This window comes from Glandiceps talaboti, chromosome 13 (assembly GCF_964340395.1).
Source record: "Glandiceps talaboti chromosome 13, keGlaTala1.1, whole genome shotgun sequence".
Classification (NCBI taxonomy): domain Eukaryota; kingdom Metazoa; phylum Hemichordata; class Enteropneusta; family Spengelidae; genus Glandiceps; species Glandiceps talaboti.
In genome coordinates this window covers 9828209-9846430 of record NC_135561.1, presented here as the reverse complement: position 1 = coordinate 9846430, position 18222 = coordinate 9828209, and the positions used below count along the sequence as shown (strand labels likewise).

Sequence of the window (18222 nt, the reverse complement as noted above, 5' to 3'; positions counted from 1 at the left end):
AAACTTAAATTCAAAGGGGGGCCATACCCAACATATTAGTGTGGATGGATAATTATAAGGACATATGTGTAAGTTGTTCCATGAAGCAAAACAGTTTATGTTATGTTATATATTAATATAACGAATATGACCATTAATTTTCACAAATTGACTTGAAATATAACGATTTGCTTTTGTGGCAAACAAATAAAAGTTGAATTCGAATATTTTGGAGATGGGGTCCTGCCATTCATTCTCTGTCATCTCTATTTTGTATGCGATCAATAATATTTATATTCCAATGATACATTAGCCTAATCCCGGACAGCAAAGTAGGTTTATACGGCGTATACTTACCCATCAGTGATATAGTCATACTTAGGTAAAGGACTCCCAGGATCGCTACTCATTGAGATGAAGCAGTTTTGTACAAACATTTCCAAAAGGTCGTCGTCGTTGTCAACAGTAATACCAAAGTATATTAAGGTTTCATCACAGATTTCAACAGGGAAGTCAGTAGCTGGGTCAAGGGTAGCAGTAAAGGTCTCATCGGTGTAAATAGTTGAAGATGTAGTGAACGTACCGAATCCCATGTAGTGACTAAGGATATCACTGTTAGAGGATAAATACGACAGATATTACTATAATAGCCAATATTGAAATATGTAACACGTGACACATTAGTGCAATTTAGTAATCTAAAGTCACCAAAAAACCCTACCAGCACACGTATGACAAGTAAGTATTAAAACAGAAAAAAAGTTAAGACGCCTAATTGAAAAAGAACAGTATGTTAATAATATATTAATATAACCTTGTTTGCATTTCCATAAAATGTATTGGAAATTGACTTTCCACCTGCACACATAAAAAGAGGTGAATAAAAATGAAAACTAAAGATAGGAAAGAAGACAACAATTGAATAAAACGTAGCAAAGAAAATGCAAGTGAAAAGTGTAAGCAAAATATAAAATTGATGTAACACGTCAATCGAGTCAAAATACATATGACGTCGACGACGCTTATAAGATACAAATACTGAGACAAAACATGTAACTAAAGTGAATGGTAAACGATATTAGGACTGGTTTAAAGTGGGAATAGTACTCAGTTTTGATGAGCTTAGATCGTGTAATTAGCAGAAAGAAACCTAGTCAATCTGCATTCTAAATAATTATCTGCTACTGCTGCTACTACTACTACTACTACTACTGCTACTACTACTACTACTACTACTACTACTACTACTGCTACTACTACTACTACTACTATTACTACTACTACTACTACTACTACTACTACTACTACTACTACTACTACTACTGCTACTGCTACTACTACTATTAAAACATAATGGCTTCAACTACACTTGTCGTGGATTGGTAATGGCATGAATGAGTTCAGTGTCACTAACCAGGGATTGGTGATAATTTGAATGGATTTTATTTCACTTACCAGGGATTGGTAATGATGTGACTGGATTTAATATCACTTACCAATGATTATAGATGATGTGAATGGCTTCAACCATGTCACTTACCAAGGATTAGTGATGATGGGAAAGGGTTCATTGTCACTTCCCAAGGATTGCTAATGATATGAATGGAGTCAATGTTACTTACCAGGGATTGGTGATGATGTGAATCTATACAATGTCACTTCCCAAGGATTGCTAATGATATGAATAGAGTCAATGTCACCTACCAGGGATTGGTGATGATGTGAATGGCTTCAAGATCATACTGCAGTGGATAAATACAAGTCATTTCAATAACTTCTGTTCCTCTCTCAGAGTAAACCATGTTCGTGTAGCTGATTTCGTTGCTATCTGTTAACACCTATTTAAGAGAGTAGAGACCAATATCTCAATAATATCCTACATGGCAACAAAAATTGTTCAAAAATTGTTCTTTAGTCCCAATGCTTAGGAACCACAGGATAGAGTGTATACAACAACAGTTTTCGATAGTTTGATGAAGAATTTCATATTCCTGGATAAAAGTAGTACGCACCCAATGACAAAAAACAAACCAATTCAACATCCCAACCAACCTACCTACCTACCTTTCAAACCATTAACTTAAATTATTAGGATCTTTGAATTAAAGTGCAAGTTCATCAAATTAATTAATGCAATTTAAAGGATTGATACGATGTATGACTAACCATAATAAATAGTAAGAAATTTATATAAACACCTGTTTGTTCATAAACTATATGAATAGTAATAACTATTCGTGTTTGGCGAAATTTCTAGATCAATGGAACATATTTTGATAAAGTATGTACAGGGACACGGATCGCTGGATGACATAGACAACTGCTAAATTTGTATAAATATACACGGCACTAGCTTTTGGTGGAAGTGTTCATAATCTTAATTCAACAGAATGTATTTCAAAATTGAACCAGTGTATTCTGTCAATAAATCGATTGCTACCAGCTCGTGTTCAACAAGATGGTGAACGTGTAATATAAACTGTATGATAAAGCAAACATTCAAGACCACTCAAGACAGTAATATATTGGAAAATCCATTCGTAGGAGCTTGGATCAGTGCTGTATAGTTGAAGTAAATATTTTAAGGTGACATCTACATTACATGTTCACTTTTGAAAGTGAACAACCGTTTCGCTTTACAGTTCAGACTATTATACGATGTGTGGAATGCATTGTTATATTTCCCGATTCGTTATTCTGACGCTATATTAGGATGATTAAAATCATAATATATATAAAACTTTAAAATCTTACCAACGATGTTGTGTCACAATTGTAAAACATTGTCGAAAACACAAGCATGTCACCTGACATACTACCAATGCAATTTTCATCTTCTAAATGAAAGTCAGCTGGATTTACATCTGTGAGATCTAACGCATCCATCAACGAATTCGTTGTGATACTTAAAGACATTTGATTGGTATCACATTGGATATCAATGGGTTCCTCTGGTTGTGGAGTGGTAACAGCTTTAAGTAAAAATAAAACCATTGGTCAATATGTGGCGTGTGGCGTTTAGTATCTAAACATTCAACACAGTCTCAACAGCAACAGCTGAAAAAGATTAACAATTTTTCTCATCTCTTTTTATAATGTTAGTGTATTTATGATGTAGAAAGAGTACCAACATACTTAATAACACAAAGTCATGTACTCACTAACTAAAATATTAGTATATTCCAGTATAACATTACTTAAAAGCACAAGCATGGCAAAATGTATGTATGTATGTATGTATGTATGTATGTATGTATGTATGCATGTATGTGTGTGTGTGTGTAAAAAATAAACTCTTATTGTACAAACAAGAAGCGATTAGTGAATAAACCAGATAACTTAGACAGTCAACAACTTGACTTTTTTAAAATTGATCTTTATTTGTTGATGAAATACAATTAAAACATGGTGTGCGGTGTACGTTCGATGAAGTCGGATTATATTTATGTGTTGGAATGATCAGTGACGTTGCTGCCTCGTATTCTGTACAGATCTAGAATGTGCCATGTACATGCTGATTATTATATCGCATGTTTTGGGTTATGTATGCGTGTACACAGTTCGTAATAAATAAATGTTTCATAAAGTTTTGTTTAGGAATATGACGAAATATAATCCCCGCCTGGATACAAACTAGTATTAACTATCAACTGCAAGTAAACAGAAGTAATCCAACTAATTAATTCATAGTGGCGTCTCAAAATATGATACAAACGCCTGCATATGGATGTGACGCAGTAATTGCTTGTATTTAGCCGGTGTGTTTACAAGCTATTTTCGGGTTACTGAAGATGATAAGGTTTGTTGTTGTTTTTTTAACACGAAAATTTACATATTTACGAATACGCCGATTTAGCATACTAAATTCGTTCTAGAACCCCTTGAAATGAATAATTTCAAATAAAAAACCAGGATCAAAAAGTAGCCCCGAGATATTAAACTTTAAATAAAATCACTCTAATTGCTCTAAATAATTGAAAATGAGGACATCAATATTTTGTGAAGAAAAACTGAAGCTGTTACTCGCCTACAATAATTAGAGAATTAATATGGAAAAATTGTTAATAAAATGGTACTTTTTGAAACAGCATGTTCCTATCAGTCAGGAACAGTGTTTTTAAGGCATAGAAGGAGAAAGTAACTACAGTAAAAATGTTTCCTTTTATTCATTTAAAAAAAAAAGTATGAAAAATTTGTCCTTGCTTCTTCAGAATTAAAATATAATATTTTTGCCAGTAGAAAACTTAATTTTAATGAAATCACCACAAGAAGTGCATTTTTTTTGTAAAAATTCTTTTTTGCAACTTGTCGACAATTTTTTCCAGATCTTCTTGTGGTCAGCAAACGTCGACAATTTGTCGAAATCTGCTTGTGGTCAGCAAATTCGACAATTGTCGAGAACTAACTTACAGCCAGTTTTCAACAATATTGTCAATCTAATGCCCATTTGATATAACCTATGTGAACAGTCAATTATCGGGGGGGGGGGGGTAACCTGGGTCTAAATCTGTAATTCCTGGCATAAGTTAGAATTTTCTCACAAAAATCAAGTGAAAAGTAATGTTATTGAAAATACCAATTTTTCACTGGAAAATTTAAAAACATGAATATTCTTTTTGCTTTTTATCATAAACTAAACTTTGTTGGTTTGTCAGAAGCTCCTAGTTTACGTTTACCTTTTCTTGAAAAAAAACAACCCTTTAAATAAATCATTTTCATTTTTGATTTTTTTTGAGGAAAATATCCTTTGTTTTCTTGTTTTCGTAATGTGTTTAATGTTTTTCCTTGTGTTTTATAAACTACTTAAACAGAAAGGGAAGTTTCAGTGTTCAATACAGTGAGTTACTTTTACGGGTAATACATAACTATTTATCTATGATCATTTAAGATGAAACTAAAGCCTAAAGAACTTACGACTGCCACAAATTTCATCACTGTTATCTTGGCAATCATTATAACCATCACATCGGTAGGCGTAACTAATGCATCTTCCATTGTCACATAAGAAAACAGAACCGTGTGTGCAATCTAAGGGAAAACAAACACAAAATGATGAATAAACAAAAAAGAGAAAAATTTGCATGTGTTCACTCCCGTATTGGCCTATATGGTATTAGGATGTCTTTAGCATGAGTATCATTGTAACGATACGTGATAATGCAAAAGTAGACGTGGTGAGATATCTTCATCTACGAGCAATAAATTGTTTGCCAGCACGCCATTGCTTTTAGGGAGCCTTCATTAATTACGAGGGGGTGGGCCGGGGTTTAGGGTATTCTGAGGTGTAAAATATGACCCTTCCCCTACTTCTTTTTTCTAAAATGTAACCACCCTACCCAATCCCAAGTTCTAAAATCTGACCCACCCCATCTCAAAATGACAAATTCACTGATAGATTGATGGCAATTATGTGGACATTTTAAAGGAACAGTAGCTTCTTTGCATGGAAATCGCGTATATGGCTCATATGCACTTTTTGCGCTTGTATGGCAATGTATATGCATCTTCAAACAATGAGCAATGTGCAGCTTGTCCTCTGTCACATGACATATTCCCAAAGCCAAGCTATACAAGATGTCATTAGAACTTGTTTGACATGTGGAAAACAGTAAATTGCAACCACATGCAGTTTAGCTAAATATCAGCCTTAGTTTGAAGGATGTGTAATGTTTCTCTAAGAATGTCGACTTTGTTTGAAATAGTGTAGAATGCATTTTACAAGAACTTTATCTTCTCACTGTATGGTAACAAGTACAATCAAGGTAGGCCATAAAATGAGTCAACGTAAAATATGACTCTTCCCCAATCCCCCTGCCCCCCCCCCCTCACCATCTCATAATTACTGAAGGCTCCCTTAGGTGGAATTAAATTATATTTATAACTCATAAACATTTGAATCATGTTGGAGGAATGATAAACAATAGATACATCAGTGAATGAAAACAAATACTTTATATACCTTGGCAATAATTATTCCCGTCTTCACAGTTATCTGCACCACCATCACAAAATCCATTAGCATCAACACAAAGTCCAGATTCACATAAATGTCCTTCATAGTCATAATCATCATAGTCAACACCACACGCTGTCCATTATAAATCCGAAAGCAAAAATTAATTTACACAGTCAAAAAACAATGATTTACACGATTTATTCATATTTACAAACATGTTTGACCAAAAATAAAAATGTATCCAAAGCTGCAAGGAGACGCTTGAGTCAATTTGCACAATCACTAACAAATTTTCACTATGTCCGCTAAACGAAATGAAATGTGTGAACAGTTCAAAATTAGTCAATATATTGTTAAGGCAATTTATAAAGATCGAAAATACAAAAAAAAATAGTTATTGCTTATTTATTGCTATGTCTAAATTTATTTATTTGCCAATTTCACTGCTTGTCGTCAGAGTTTCTGGCGTTTGTGTATTGACGTCCCCGATGATGCATACTTTAATGCAAAACCTGATCGGACGATTACAGCCGCTTCCGTACTCATTTATTGCAGATATTACAGATAAGTTCAACTTGTATTCTTTGAATCCGGCGTTACATCTTCTTTATTTACATGTTCATAGATTTATTGTTATTGGTATTTGTTCATGTATGTACAAAATTGTATGAAAAGTTTTCATTCTCACGATATTGCCTATGAATTTCCGATTATCATTAACAATTCAAATTACCCATTAAAACTCAAAAGCTACACTAACAAGCTTTTGTGCAATTTGATATTGTCGATGTATGCTCTACATTATTTACAGTTCATAGCTGGCACACTTAAGATGTTGCTTAATTGCCAAAAATCATCAATTATGCTAATAACTCATTAAGATTGAAAGGTTCATCAATCTAACACGCTTTACACGAAACATGTACTTTGCTATCGTACCACATTATATGGACTTCGTTAATTATGCAAATGTGTCCATAAGCAAAATATGTGACATGTTTCATAAGAATCGATGCAGTTGTGTTTGAGACATCTAGACATCTAGACATCTAGACAGACAGACAGACAGACAGACAGACAGACACACACACACACACACACACACACACACACACAAGCAAGCAAGCAAGTAAGCATAAGCATAACATAGCCTACTCTTACTGAAGGTAAATACCTACAATCGCAATTCATTTCATCGCTTCTATCAGAGCAGTCTGCATAGTAATTACATCTGACTTCGTCAGAAATTAGACATTCACCGCTGCCACATTTGAATTGAACGTCAAGTGAGCAATCTAAGGTGGAAACAGAAAATAATGATGACTGCTTAAAAGGGTATTATATTTTAGCCAGGTTAAATGCCCGAACACAAAAATATGGGTTTTATACCCTGGATGATTCACGTCATGACAACTAAAGTCTACGTTTCGAAATATGAGTCAGAACATTCCTTTTATTTTCCCCCGATTTTACAAATGTGTATTAATCCACAATATTTTGTTCATTCAGAAAATACTCATGGCGGTATCGTCATTACCCGTCTATCGACTCGAGTTGCCGAGGCTACTGATGCACTATAGTATGAAATATTTATATAAAAAAAAACTAGAAGGGAACAATATCTGAATGAATCATTTAGTAATACCAGTATATTAATAATTAGTAGATATTGTGTGATAGTCTAGATGCTGTAATTTTAATATTTTAGGGATGTATACAATCATAAAAATGTGATTGTTTATAATACATAGAGAGGAAACATGACAGGTACATCACTAATGACAGTGTTACCTTGACAATACGTTTCGTCGCTCCCATCATCACAGTTACCCCAACCATTACAAGCAAAATGAGAGGGAATACATTGTCCGTCATCACACAAAAATCCTTTGCAGGCTGTTCACAAAATAAGACGAAATCTAAATTAAAAGAACTAGTCAGGAACAAATGATGGTTCAGGAATGGATTCTACTTACTATTAGTTATAGATGACTGTATATATACACTGGTGTAACTAGTGAATAGAGCATATACATCACTTTGTGACATGATCATAAACAGCGGCATCTATCATAGAGTGAACAAGATTGGCAGATTGCAGTTGAAAGCTTTCAATTTATTAAATTGCTATACTTTTGAATTTCAATAATAACTAATGAAATTTCGGCAGCTAATTGTCTAAGAGGAGTTTAGTGTTAGAGTCGGCATAAATCCAATATCGAAATTTGAAAATATGCTCTCAAGCTCAATGGTCGCAATGGGGAGTGATAGAGTTGCATTTAGACTAATAGATTATTCATGTTTAAATGGAGTCATTATGTAAATGTACACTCTTTAATTATATGAAAACAAGAGTTCACATTTATGAAATCTACATATAGAATATTATGTAAATTGATAGAAACAGTATCATCATAGCACTGGCAGCCTCTTTACGTTGCGTCACTTTTGAAAACTGTTACTCAACTAGCATGCGAGAATGTAATAACAATTAACATATTCTAATGACAGCTATTGGGGGTGTGGCTAAATTAACGAGTTTACACTGACACTAATACATGTCTATTTATTGTAGACGAGAGATAGCATAAACACGGATCCTTTTACCGTAGACAAGCTACTTAAAAATCGATAGTAAAGATAGTCTAAAACTTACAAATGCAATTTATTTCATCATTTCCATTAGCACAATTTTCGGTGCCATCACAACGGTAATTGGCAGGAATACATTTGTCTCCAGTGCCACAATTAAAAAGACGCCCATCTACGCAATCTAGGACCAAACACAAAACCAGGAATCTTAAGGTATTATATTCTCAAGGAAGAGCGATCCTTTCAAAGTTTGCATTGATAATGTGTTTTTCCTTTGAATTAGTCTGTTTACTAAGACAACTTTTAAACACCTTTCCACCAATACATTTTGATGGAAATGAAGGAATACGTGACGTCATGTCTACACCTTCAAGGTATTTATAAATATCATATTAAAGGCTAGACGCTGAGCTTATGCATTTTACCTTCCGTAAGGAAGGTTATTTATACAGATGAAGTTTGTGTGTCTGTGCGTGTGTGTGTGTGTGTGTGTAACGTATGTATGTGTGTCTGTATCACGATTTCCGAAACAACGGCTGCATCAATTGAAACGAAATTTCATAGACATCTTTTGTAGGGTAATGGCCAGAACTGATTATGTTTTGGTAATAATCTGATGAATATTAATGACCAATTCGAGTAATTAATCGATCGAACGAGTATAAAGTTCTTGTGAACGTTATATTGAGCGTCAGATGGCTTCAGATCCGAAGACACCCAACGGACTCAAACCTGAAATAATACTGTTGAAACTACAGGGAAGGATTCTGCTTCACTGCCGCCGGGTGTATTCGGATCTGAGGCTATCTTACACTCAATATGATGCTACCTAAATCTGAATCTGACACCAACTTTATACTCGTGCTCTACATAGCTCTACACTGAGAAAGACTCTGTTTTCAGGGGTTTCATATGTGCCAACCTTATTTTGTGTTTCCCTTAGATCTCTGCATTGACTGGGCAAACACGAGAATAAAAGAAGACCGAGGCAGGGTATTTAAGTGATTCAAACTCACCAGAAAACAATTTTTTAAAATAGGTTTACAATGAGCAAACAGGTGAAATATTTATCATCTTTTCAATTTCGTCAAATATGGACTTATCATTTTCAAATTTCACACACTAATGCGCAGATGAATAAAGAGAAATCATGTCTTTTTAGATTTTTGATTAGAAGTTTAGGAAATATTATATTGACCTCGAACCGTCTCCTTTTTACTGTGTTCTTTTCCGATTTCTCTCGGTAACAAACTACCATAGTTTTTTGCAAGGCTTGTACACAATCATTTATCTAGCTCTGTATCTCAGGATATAAATACACTCTCACATATTTATCAAGTGTAATAATCTATCATTTATACCCAAATCATGTGTGTGGTCAAAATATGGAAAATAGACCAAGCCTCACCTAGCCTACAAAGAAAATTTCGCGACAATGTATCAATAATGGTGACCTATACATTGACCTCTATATAATTAGTGTACACTGAGGGCGCGCCACTCAACAAAATCTTGACAATTTTCCCGTAGGGGATCACGAAAGCCAAGTGAAGTCGAGGATGGCAAGCTTTCCTGTGCTGAGAATTGGGGGCGTGGCGGGCATATCAACAACATTTTTGAAAACTAACTGTCATTGGGACTTGACGAATCATAGATATAGAGCTAAATTTCTTGCATAAATCATGAAATTCCTTACGGAAGGCATTCAGTTTAAATCTGGTTGGGTACTAGTATTCCACTTACTGAATCTACTTAACCACCAATTACCATTGACAAAACTCAAACCTGTTACAGTATTACGATATAGTTGAAAAACAATCAGATGACGTAACTTATCACACATATAAAAATGTCGAGGGAATTCTTACTATGCAATCTAAAAAAGAAGTATAGTTTATAGGCCATTGGCCCATATACACAAAAAAAAACATATGCAAATATAAACAAGAGGAAAATTGTATAGTTGAAAAACAATCAGATGACGTAACTTATCACACATATAAAAATGTCGAGGGAATTCTTACTATGCAATCTAAAAAAGAAGTATAGTTTATAGGCCATTGGCCCATATACACAAAAAAAAACATATGCAAATATAAACAAGAGGAAAATTGTATAGTTGAAAAACAATCAGATGACGTAACTTATCACACATATAAAAATGTCGAGGGAATTCTTACTATGCAATCTAAAAAAGAAGTATAGTTTATAGGCCATTGGCCCATATACACACAAAAAAAACATATGCAAATATAAACAAGAGGAAAATTGTATATTAAGATTGCACAAAAAAGTATGCACATATTTGGAAGGTTTGATCAAACCAAAACACATATGAAGTGGTGAATATATTTTATGAAATTACTATAACTTATAAAATCTCTACTATAAAATCAACTTTTCGAATAATGACAGGCGACAATTGTAATGATATAGAAGGCATTCATTCACATTAACATTATACTTGAATAGTTTAATCAAGCAAGTATTTTAACCTGAGTAAACAGCTCATCAAAACTCAACTTGTTCCACTTTAAAATGTGTGGAACAGTCTCATGAATCTTTTGATCATTTTCAGGGAAGATACATGACAGGAACATCGCGCTCGTCGAACGAAAAAAATCATGTCATACCTTGACAATACTGTTGATCACTATTATCGTCACAGTGGTCCTGACCAGAGAAATCGCAAACATCTTGGTCTCCAATACAATGTCCATTGTCACATAAAAAATGTGGACATGCTGTTAAAAACAAATCAAAACAGTCACAATCCAGAAGCATATGTATAATTTATTTGTATCATTTAACTTCAAATTAATAGTCTTCACATTTCGTGCTTTTGTATGCTAAACAAATAATAACCTATACCGATCGCTGTGAAGCACCATTTTGATGAAGCTCCCAACCCCTACCCCTACCCCCACCCATTTGCCGACAAGGCTGATCATATCCTAATATGGTCACGTGTAATAAGTTTCATTTTGTCTGATGCATATCAATTAACAGTATGATTGTCACTACTTAGCCAATTAACAGGTGGAAGAGTTTCAGTATACAATAGCTTATTTCCGAGTCAATAAACGACATTGAAGTGTGGGTCGATTTCTGTCTAGCTACGACAGAAATGGTGTAGCCTGTATGTGTTCTTGTATAGGCTTGACTTAAAATTTAAATCTTCTACAAATGACATTAAGACAAAATCTGCTCAATATATTCATGTTTTATATGCTGAAAACAAATGATGAATGACTTGAAGTATGGCTCTGATTTTTCAATTTTTCACAAAAAAATGCATTAGAAAGTTGTTATTGTTACTATAAAAATTGTATACAGGGTAGGAAGGGGTATGGGCATCTCACAATTTACATGGGTACATCATTCTCTACTAAATAGGATGTACAAGAACAGTTGTCGCAATTCAATTGCCATGTTGTTCAATGTGACAATCGTCTTTCGATATTCGCCTTTTGATTTGGTGGTTTGATTTATTGAAAATACCCAAACAAATTTGCGCAAGGAAAACATAGTAAAGTCCAGGAAGGGACCATCTCCCTAAATTACAATGCTAAAACACTTCAGTTTGCTCTTACAGTGACCAATAAAAAGGCGTAGGTTAAATGGACGGTATGTGAAATTTCAATGGTCTTGTTTTCACTTTTCAAGACAATTTTAGGCACATGAAATTATCAAACAATGTCGAAAAGTTTATGTTATTTTTTGTAATAAAGCGAATCGAAGCCAGAAATCTGGTATTTAAATCCCCTGGTTCATTTTTCATGAACGAAAACACATCTTTAAAATTCGCTATTCAAACTTACAAGGGCAATTCAACTCATCGCTACGATCGCTGCAGTCAGGGTATGCATCACAACGCTCTTCAGCAGGAATACACTGTCCGTCATTACATTTGAAAAAAATATCATGTGTGCAATCTAAGAAGCAAACACAAAATGGTCAATTTTGAAGTTGATAGTTACTTCTTAAAACAAAAGTTCAAATAGTAGTATTTGTGCTATTAGTACATTGCGTGCTACCTATATATTGATCACTTCTATCAACTTACATGCGGTTTTGGGTGATAAATAGTACCCAGGTTACGCATGCAAAATCGAAATTCGAGAAGAAAAAAACTATAACTGTCCTTGACATATGTTCAGCCACTTTGAGGGTTTTCTTTAAGGTTCTGTGGGAACATTTCTGGTGGTGGCATCACAAGAATATAATACAAGGTGTGTCAAGATATGCTATTCCATGATATGTATACTCATTAACCTTTAACCTTTACATTATAATGACTATTAACGACGATGCATTACATTTACATCAGTAGTTAAAACTAAGTACTCTACCTTGACAAATAGTTTCATCACTCCCATCACCGCAGTCATCGTTATTATTACAAACTTTATTAAGAAGAATACACAATCCAGTATCACATAAAAATTCTGAGCACTCTGTCCAAAGGTAAACGGAAACCCAGTGTTATCAGATATGTACAGTTCACACCTGTTTATGTTATAGCTAAAATGATGCAGGCTTGGTGCTTCACTCATGGGACATTTCAGCTAAAGTGATGTAGGGTTTGTGTTTCACTCATGGGACATTACAGCTTTTAACACAAAGATAGACATATTGCGATTTTAGACTAACAATATCAGACACAACAAACACAGCAGGACCCTTTGCCCAATCACATTCAACAATGATAAGCATTGCTAATCTTTTAAAGCGCAATAACAACAGCCTTCAAATTAAAACGTAGACTTGATGATGATTTTAATGGTTGCAATTGTTTATTTTCTGATAATCAAACTTTCAACGTTTATTTACTACTTCTACATCCCCACCGTGCACGGCACCTATGTAATTGGTTCTTTTACATTAGCAGTTGCTTGAGGGTGTGTAGTAAATGTCATGTTACATGACACCAAGCCAGCATCATTTTAGCTGTATTTGTATGTTTTAGTTGTAAATGAAATACACTTCATATTAATGTTATACGTTTCGTAAATATTCTTCTGGGATGATTTCTTCTGGGCAATTTTTGCCTTGACTACAACAGACACAATTGTCAATGAACATATCTACAGAGAATATTTAGAGAGAAGTCTGATGGTGAGAGGCAGTTCATGACAGTAAAATTTGAGTGATTGATCACTATGTTTATCATTATCAAATGTATATTGCATAACATACCAGTATCCCATCCTTTAGAAATTAGTGATTTCTTATGTAAAAAGAATGAGAGAATACATTGTCGTTATTTCAAACGTGGCAAATGATGTATCAAGACACACACACACAGACACACACACACAGACAGACAGACAGACAGACAGACAGACAGACATGATATGATATAATAGTAGTCGATTTCAACATTATGTAAACGTAACTATATTTACAAAAATTAAAATCACATTTGGCTGTACATAACTACAAAACAACTTTGTTAATGATATAGAAATCATAACTTCGTAGATAATTTCAATATTCCTCCAAATTATTGCTGACAGTCAATACATGGACAATTATGGGTGTAGAGTCAAATTAGGTCTTTACCTATTAAGCTTCACGAGTTAGTGGACAAAATCCGCATTATTGTGACAAATATAGCTTCCATTCGGTCATTATCGTGAAGGTCGAGAATCAAACTGGCGTGCACTAGAGACTATAGGATCTCGGCTCTGCATTTTAGAGATACAAGTGGATATTATGCATGCATGTACGTTCATCTCGTCAGGACTAACAAAGCACACATGTCCAATAAAGCCTGTAATGTAGCTATTAATGGTTATAAGTCATCTGCATAATTAATGGTTTGGGGTAAATAGGCAATGTGTACATATTTCATATACATTGGTGCATGCATTGACATTAATAAAAGTGTTTATGTAACGTTTGCAAGACGTTAATGAAGCAGTATAATTATGCGATTAAAAACCCAATTTTGAACTAATAATAGGAATGAAATAGGTACAAAATAGAAATTGCAAGATTTAGTGGTTCCAATCACGAGAATCAGTAAAAACGGTTGACGTGTCTAGAATCAGTAGGTATCGATCTGGACGTGTCTAGAGTCAGTGGTAAACCTTAAGTTAGATGTTGAGAAGTGACTGTGCCGGGTAACCATCCATGGTTGGTATGGTTACAAGTAACAAAAATATAATGTATTCATCATAATGACCAAACATGAGCAGCACGTTTAACGTTATCAAATAGTTATGACTGCAGTACTGTGATGTCCCGGCCTCAAGAACATCGAAAAGGCACAAGCAAAGAAGAAAAAGAGATATGACAAATCCGCACACGTTGAACAAACATTTAAAGTAGGTGACGCAGTATCTCTTCATCATCCGGATGTGAAGCCCGGTTACGCCAAAAAGTTTCACAAATTCTTTCGCGGACTATATTGCGTCAAGGAACAAATTTCACCGGTAAATTTCACACTGCAACATGTTGAATGCACAAGACCTTATGGGAAAGTTATTCATGCTAACCGACTAAAGCATGCAAAGTGGAGACCACGACGTCTGTTAAGTAATAATGATCAGGAATCAATTGATGATTCAGACAGTGCAACTCAAATACAGAGCGATGATAATTTATCACATCCTGTGAATAATGATGACGGTCGTGATTATCATATGCATCCGGATAAGAAAATTTTAATATGACATGATGTGTTAATTTTAGAACTTCATTATATGACTTCATTGTTTTGTAGAAGTATAATTATGATATTACACAACTATATGTTATGGTCTTTGAGATATTAACTTTTATTACTAACCAAGACAAGGTGATTGGATATTGAATCTCGGATGATGTCTTTCATAAGACTTAAGAATACGTCATACTCTAAGAACAGAGAATTATGTAAAGTTTGAAATGTATTTAAGTTGGGTTTTTAGCCCAGTTGGAGAGGAACGGAGTCGGAGATTGGTCACGTAATAAAATCAACCAAGTGCTTAGCTTGGCGTTCGTTGAATCAAATATGTACTTTTCGTTGTGAGTTCATTTAAACACACAGTCCAAGACTGTACGGTACCTCGTAGAAGAGATGGTTGGAGAAGAAACTAGTTGGTCGGCTAATTCAATGTTATAGTCTTAAATGGAACAGAATGACGATTGGAACAGCAGAGCGGGTAAGTACTTCCCCGTTTGAACATTAAATATCGATAAACTGCACAGTAAGCTGATCAACAACGTTTCATATGTCTGTATGCATGTATGTCGGATGTATGTGTATCCCTGTAAATTTGAATACATGTAATTTGATTTCAAAAGCCATTACACCTGTTCCACTACATGTACATACATAGATTTATATCACACAGTACTTTGAGATTTCTAAAGTTTGGCACACCTTTTTGCCAATTCGGGGGTATATCAGGTGATATATAATAGCCTACTATAACAAAGATTGTTGCATTCCAGCAATTATTATGTGTAGGAACAAAAAGCTCAATATTATCCTTACGGAAGACATTCAGTTTAATCTGGCTTTTAAGTTAACATGGTTCCCAAGAAGTCAGCGAGGGTCGACCCGCGTGGGTTCAGTGTTAATCAGAGACAGGGATTCAATCCTAGGTTGTCGCATTAGTGTTGTCGTAGGAGCCATAAGGATTTCATAGCAAAACCGTTTCAGATAATTAAGAAGCATAACGTGCTTACCTCTAAGGAAGCTGTTGCTACAAACACCACAGCAAGAACCATCAACAGTCGGAGCATGCCTTTTTTTAATCTCAGGTTCTGAAATAGAGTGAAAACGAAACTTTTACCAACGGTATGACACGCTCAATCATTTCCCGGTTATTTCATGAAAAACTGCGCTCCATGAAACTTCAAAACAAGCATCGCACATTGCGGACACTTAGAACTGTAAACCTTCAGTTTATGTGGTAAACGTCTTGATTTTGCCCAAAAACATCCACTCGGAAGCTAAAACTTGGAACGTGGTTTCGGTCGAAAAGAGGATGAATTATTTTCGGTTCAACTTCAAAAATATTCTAACTGAAAGTTTTAAAATTTCAAATACATGTACACTTGCAAATACTAGCCAGCAATATAAAGTTTCAATTGAAAAAGACCCACTCATACCTGTTATGTGTGAAGTATCAGTAGCAACACGGCTCTTCGATGCCCACTGGCACTCCTAGCAAGTAGCATCAGTATGATCCAGACTGGCTGAAACACGTTGTTATATTTGAATTTTGATGTAGTTGTTTTGCATAAAAAACACCATTTGATTGATAATGATTGATAGATCACAGGCCTAACTATATGTATTATTGATTACGTCTGCAAACAAAAAAGTTGAAAACAACCAACAGTGTAATATTCAGAACTGGTGTAACAGCATATGTTTACAATAAATCATACTTTGACAAGCCCTAACATCAAACAATAACTCAAAGCATTCGTGTCAGAATTTGCACCTCAATTGTAGTGAAAATGTTCAACCACGTCTGGAGCATAACAGTTGTAAGGAAATGGTATGACATAAAATAGCTCACATCTGGTGTAAATAGAATGGTGGTGTATGCTTCATTGTTTTTACATGTGTTTTCTCTATAGTTATTCTATGAATACAATTCGGCTGTTTACTATTAATGCTATAGTGGTCTGAGCCTTAACACAGTCAATTACCCATAACGCAACGTGTTTGTCGAAATAAGCTGCCGAGCGTAGCACATCACTAAAGTCTCCACATGGTTATTTTACAATCACTAATGAGTTTCTATAGAAACAGAGATTGAAAACGTCAATATGCGCCGAACACGATGCTGGCTGAAAGGTTGCTAATAAAACAATGTATTGTATATAGCCCTTTGAAAATCTACCTATGGCAGAATGGTTGCCTCACTGCCTTATAAGCTTACATGTCAGGCTCATAAGACGACTATGTGTCGCCTGAAGAAACATTTACCAATGCTAGTATCTAAAGATCATTTTACGCGTTTAACACAACAAAATTATTATAAGTGTCTGTCACCCGTCCGTTTGTTCGCAGTGTGTGTGTGTGTGTGTGTGTGTGTGTGTGTGTGTGTGTGTGTGTGTGTGCGCGCGCGCGTGCGCGACTGCTGGTGTTGATGACCCGAACCTAAAATCCGCAGGAACAATTATTTTGATATTTGGCGGGGATTTTATATTGACGTCTAGTTTGGGAAAATGGTTTAAATCAATATATCACATTGAAGATGCGTTATATACCTCACAAACTGAGTTTTAAATACTTGTTAGGTGGGGATATATAATTTTAGGGATGTGTAGATGAAGAATTGTTCATGGGGTGATAACTCTGACAGATTGAGCTCAAAATTATTTTTTTAGACACAGCATACTTTGTATGTGGAATCCACAGGTTTTAAAATGTTTATCATACAGGTGCAGTCAATGAAGCTGTTCTTGTAAAAAGCTATTCTTACGCATTGTTTCAGCGGTCAGGCAATTTTTATTCGATCACTGATCAGTAGCAGGAGGGGAGCAAACACGAAAGAATAAGGGCAGAGAAGTCCTGGTTTTGATAAAGTAGAGGGGAAAACATGGAATTGTGGGGGAGGGGCAATGCACCCATTGCGTATGTCAATGATGAATTGTTGGTATGGAAAGCACTAACGTTTTCCTGGCGGGGAGTAGGTAAATCATTCACAGTATATTGGGGTGGGGGGGGGGGGGGGCAGTGGACT

General features: G+C 34.9%; 1 protein-coding gene across 1 annotated transcript; it reads right to left on the bottom strand.

The window, feature by feature from the left end:
- Positions 1 to 332: 332 nt before the first annotated feature.
- Positions 333 to 16266, bottom strand: LOC144444204 (uncharacterized). The gene is made up of 10 exons (XM_078133621.1): positions 16208 to 16266; positions 13727 to 13757; positions 12880 to 12984; positions 12349 to 12462; positions 11161 to 11271; positions 5939 to 6067; positions 4894 to 5007; positions 2734 to 2951; positions 1684 to 1817; positions 333 to 591 (listed from the first exon to the last, which is right to left on the bottom strand). Exons 1-10 carry the CDS (start codon positions 16262 to 16264, stop codon positions 333 to 335), a joined length of 1272 nt encoding a protein of 423 aa, XP_077989747.1. The 5' UTR covers positions 16265 to 16266.
- Between the last annotated feature and the right edge of the window lie 1956 nt (positions 16267 to 18222).

Coding starts and splice junctions, on each gene's coding strand:
- LOC144444204 (XM_078133621.1), bottom strand. CDS start 16,264: ATGCTCCGACTGTTGATGGTTCTTGCTGTGGTGTTTGTAGCAACAGCT. Junction 12,985..13,726: donor TTCTAAAGGATGGGATACTG/GTATGTTATGCA, acceptor ACCTTTGGACAG/AGTGCTCAGAATTTTTATGT. Junction 5,008..5,938: donor CGGGAATAATTATTGCCAAG/GTATATAAAGTA, acceptor GTTTTCCCTTAG/ATTGCACACACGGTTCTGTT.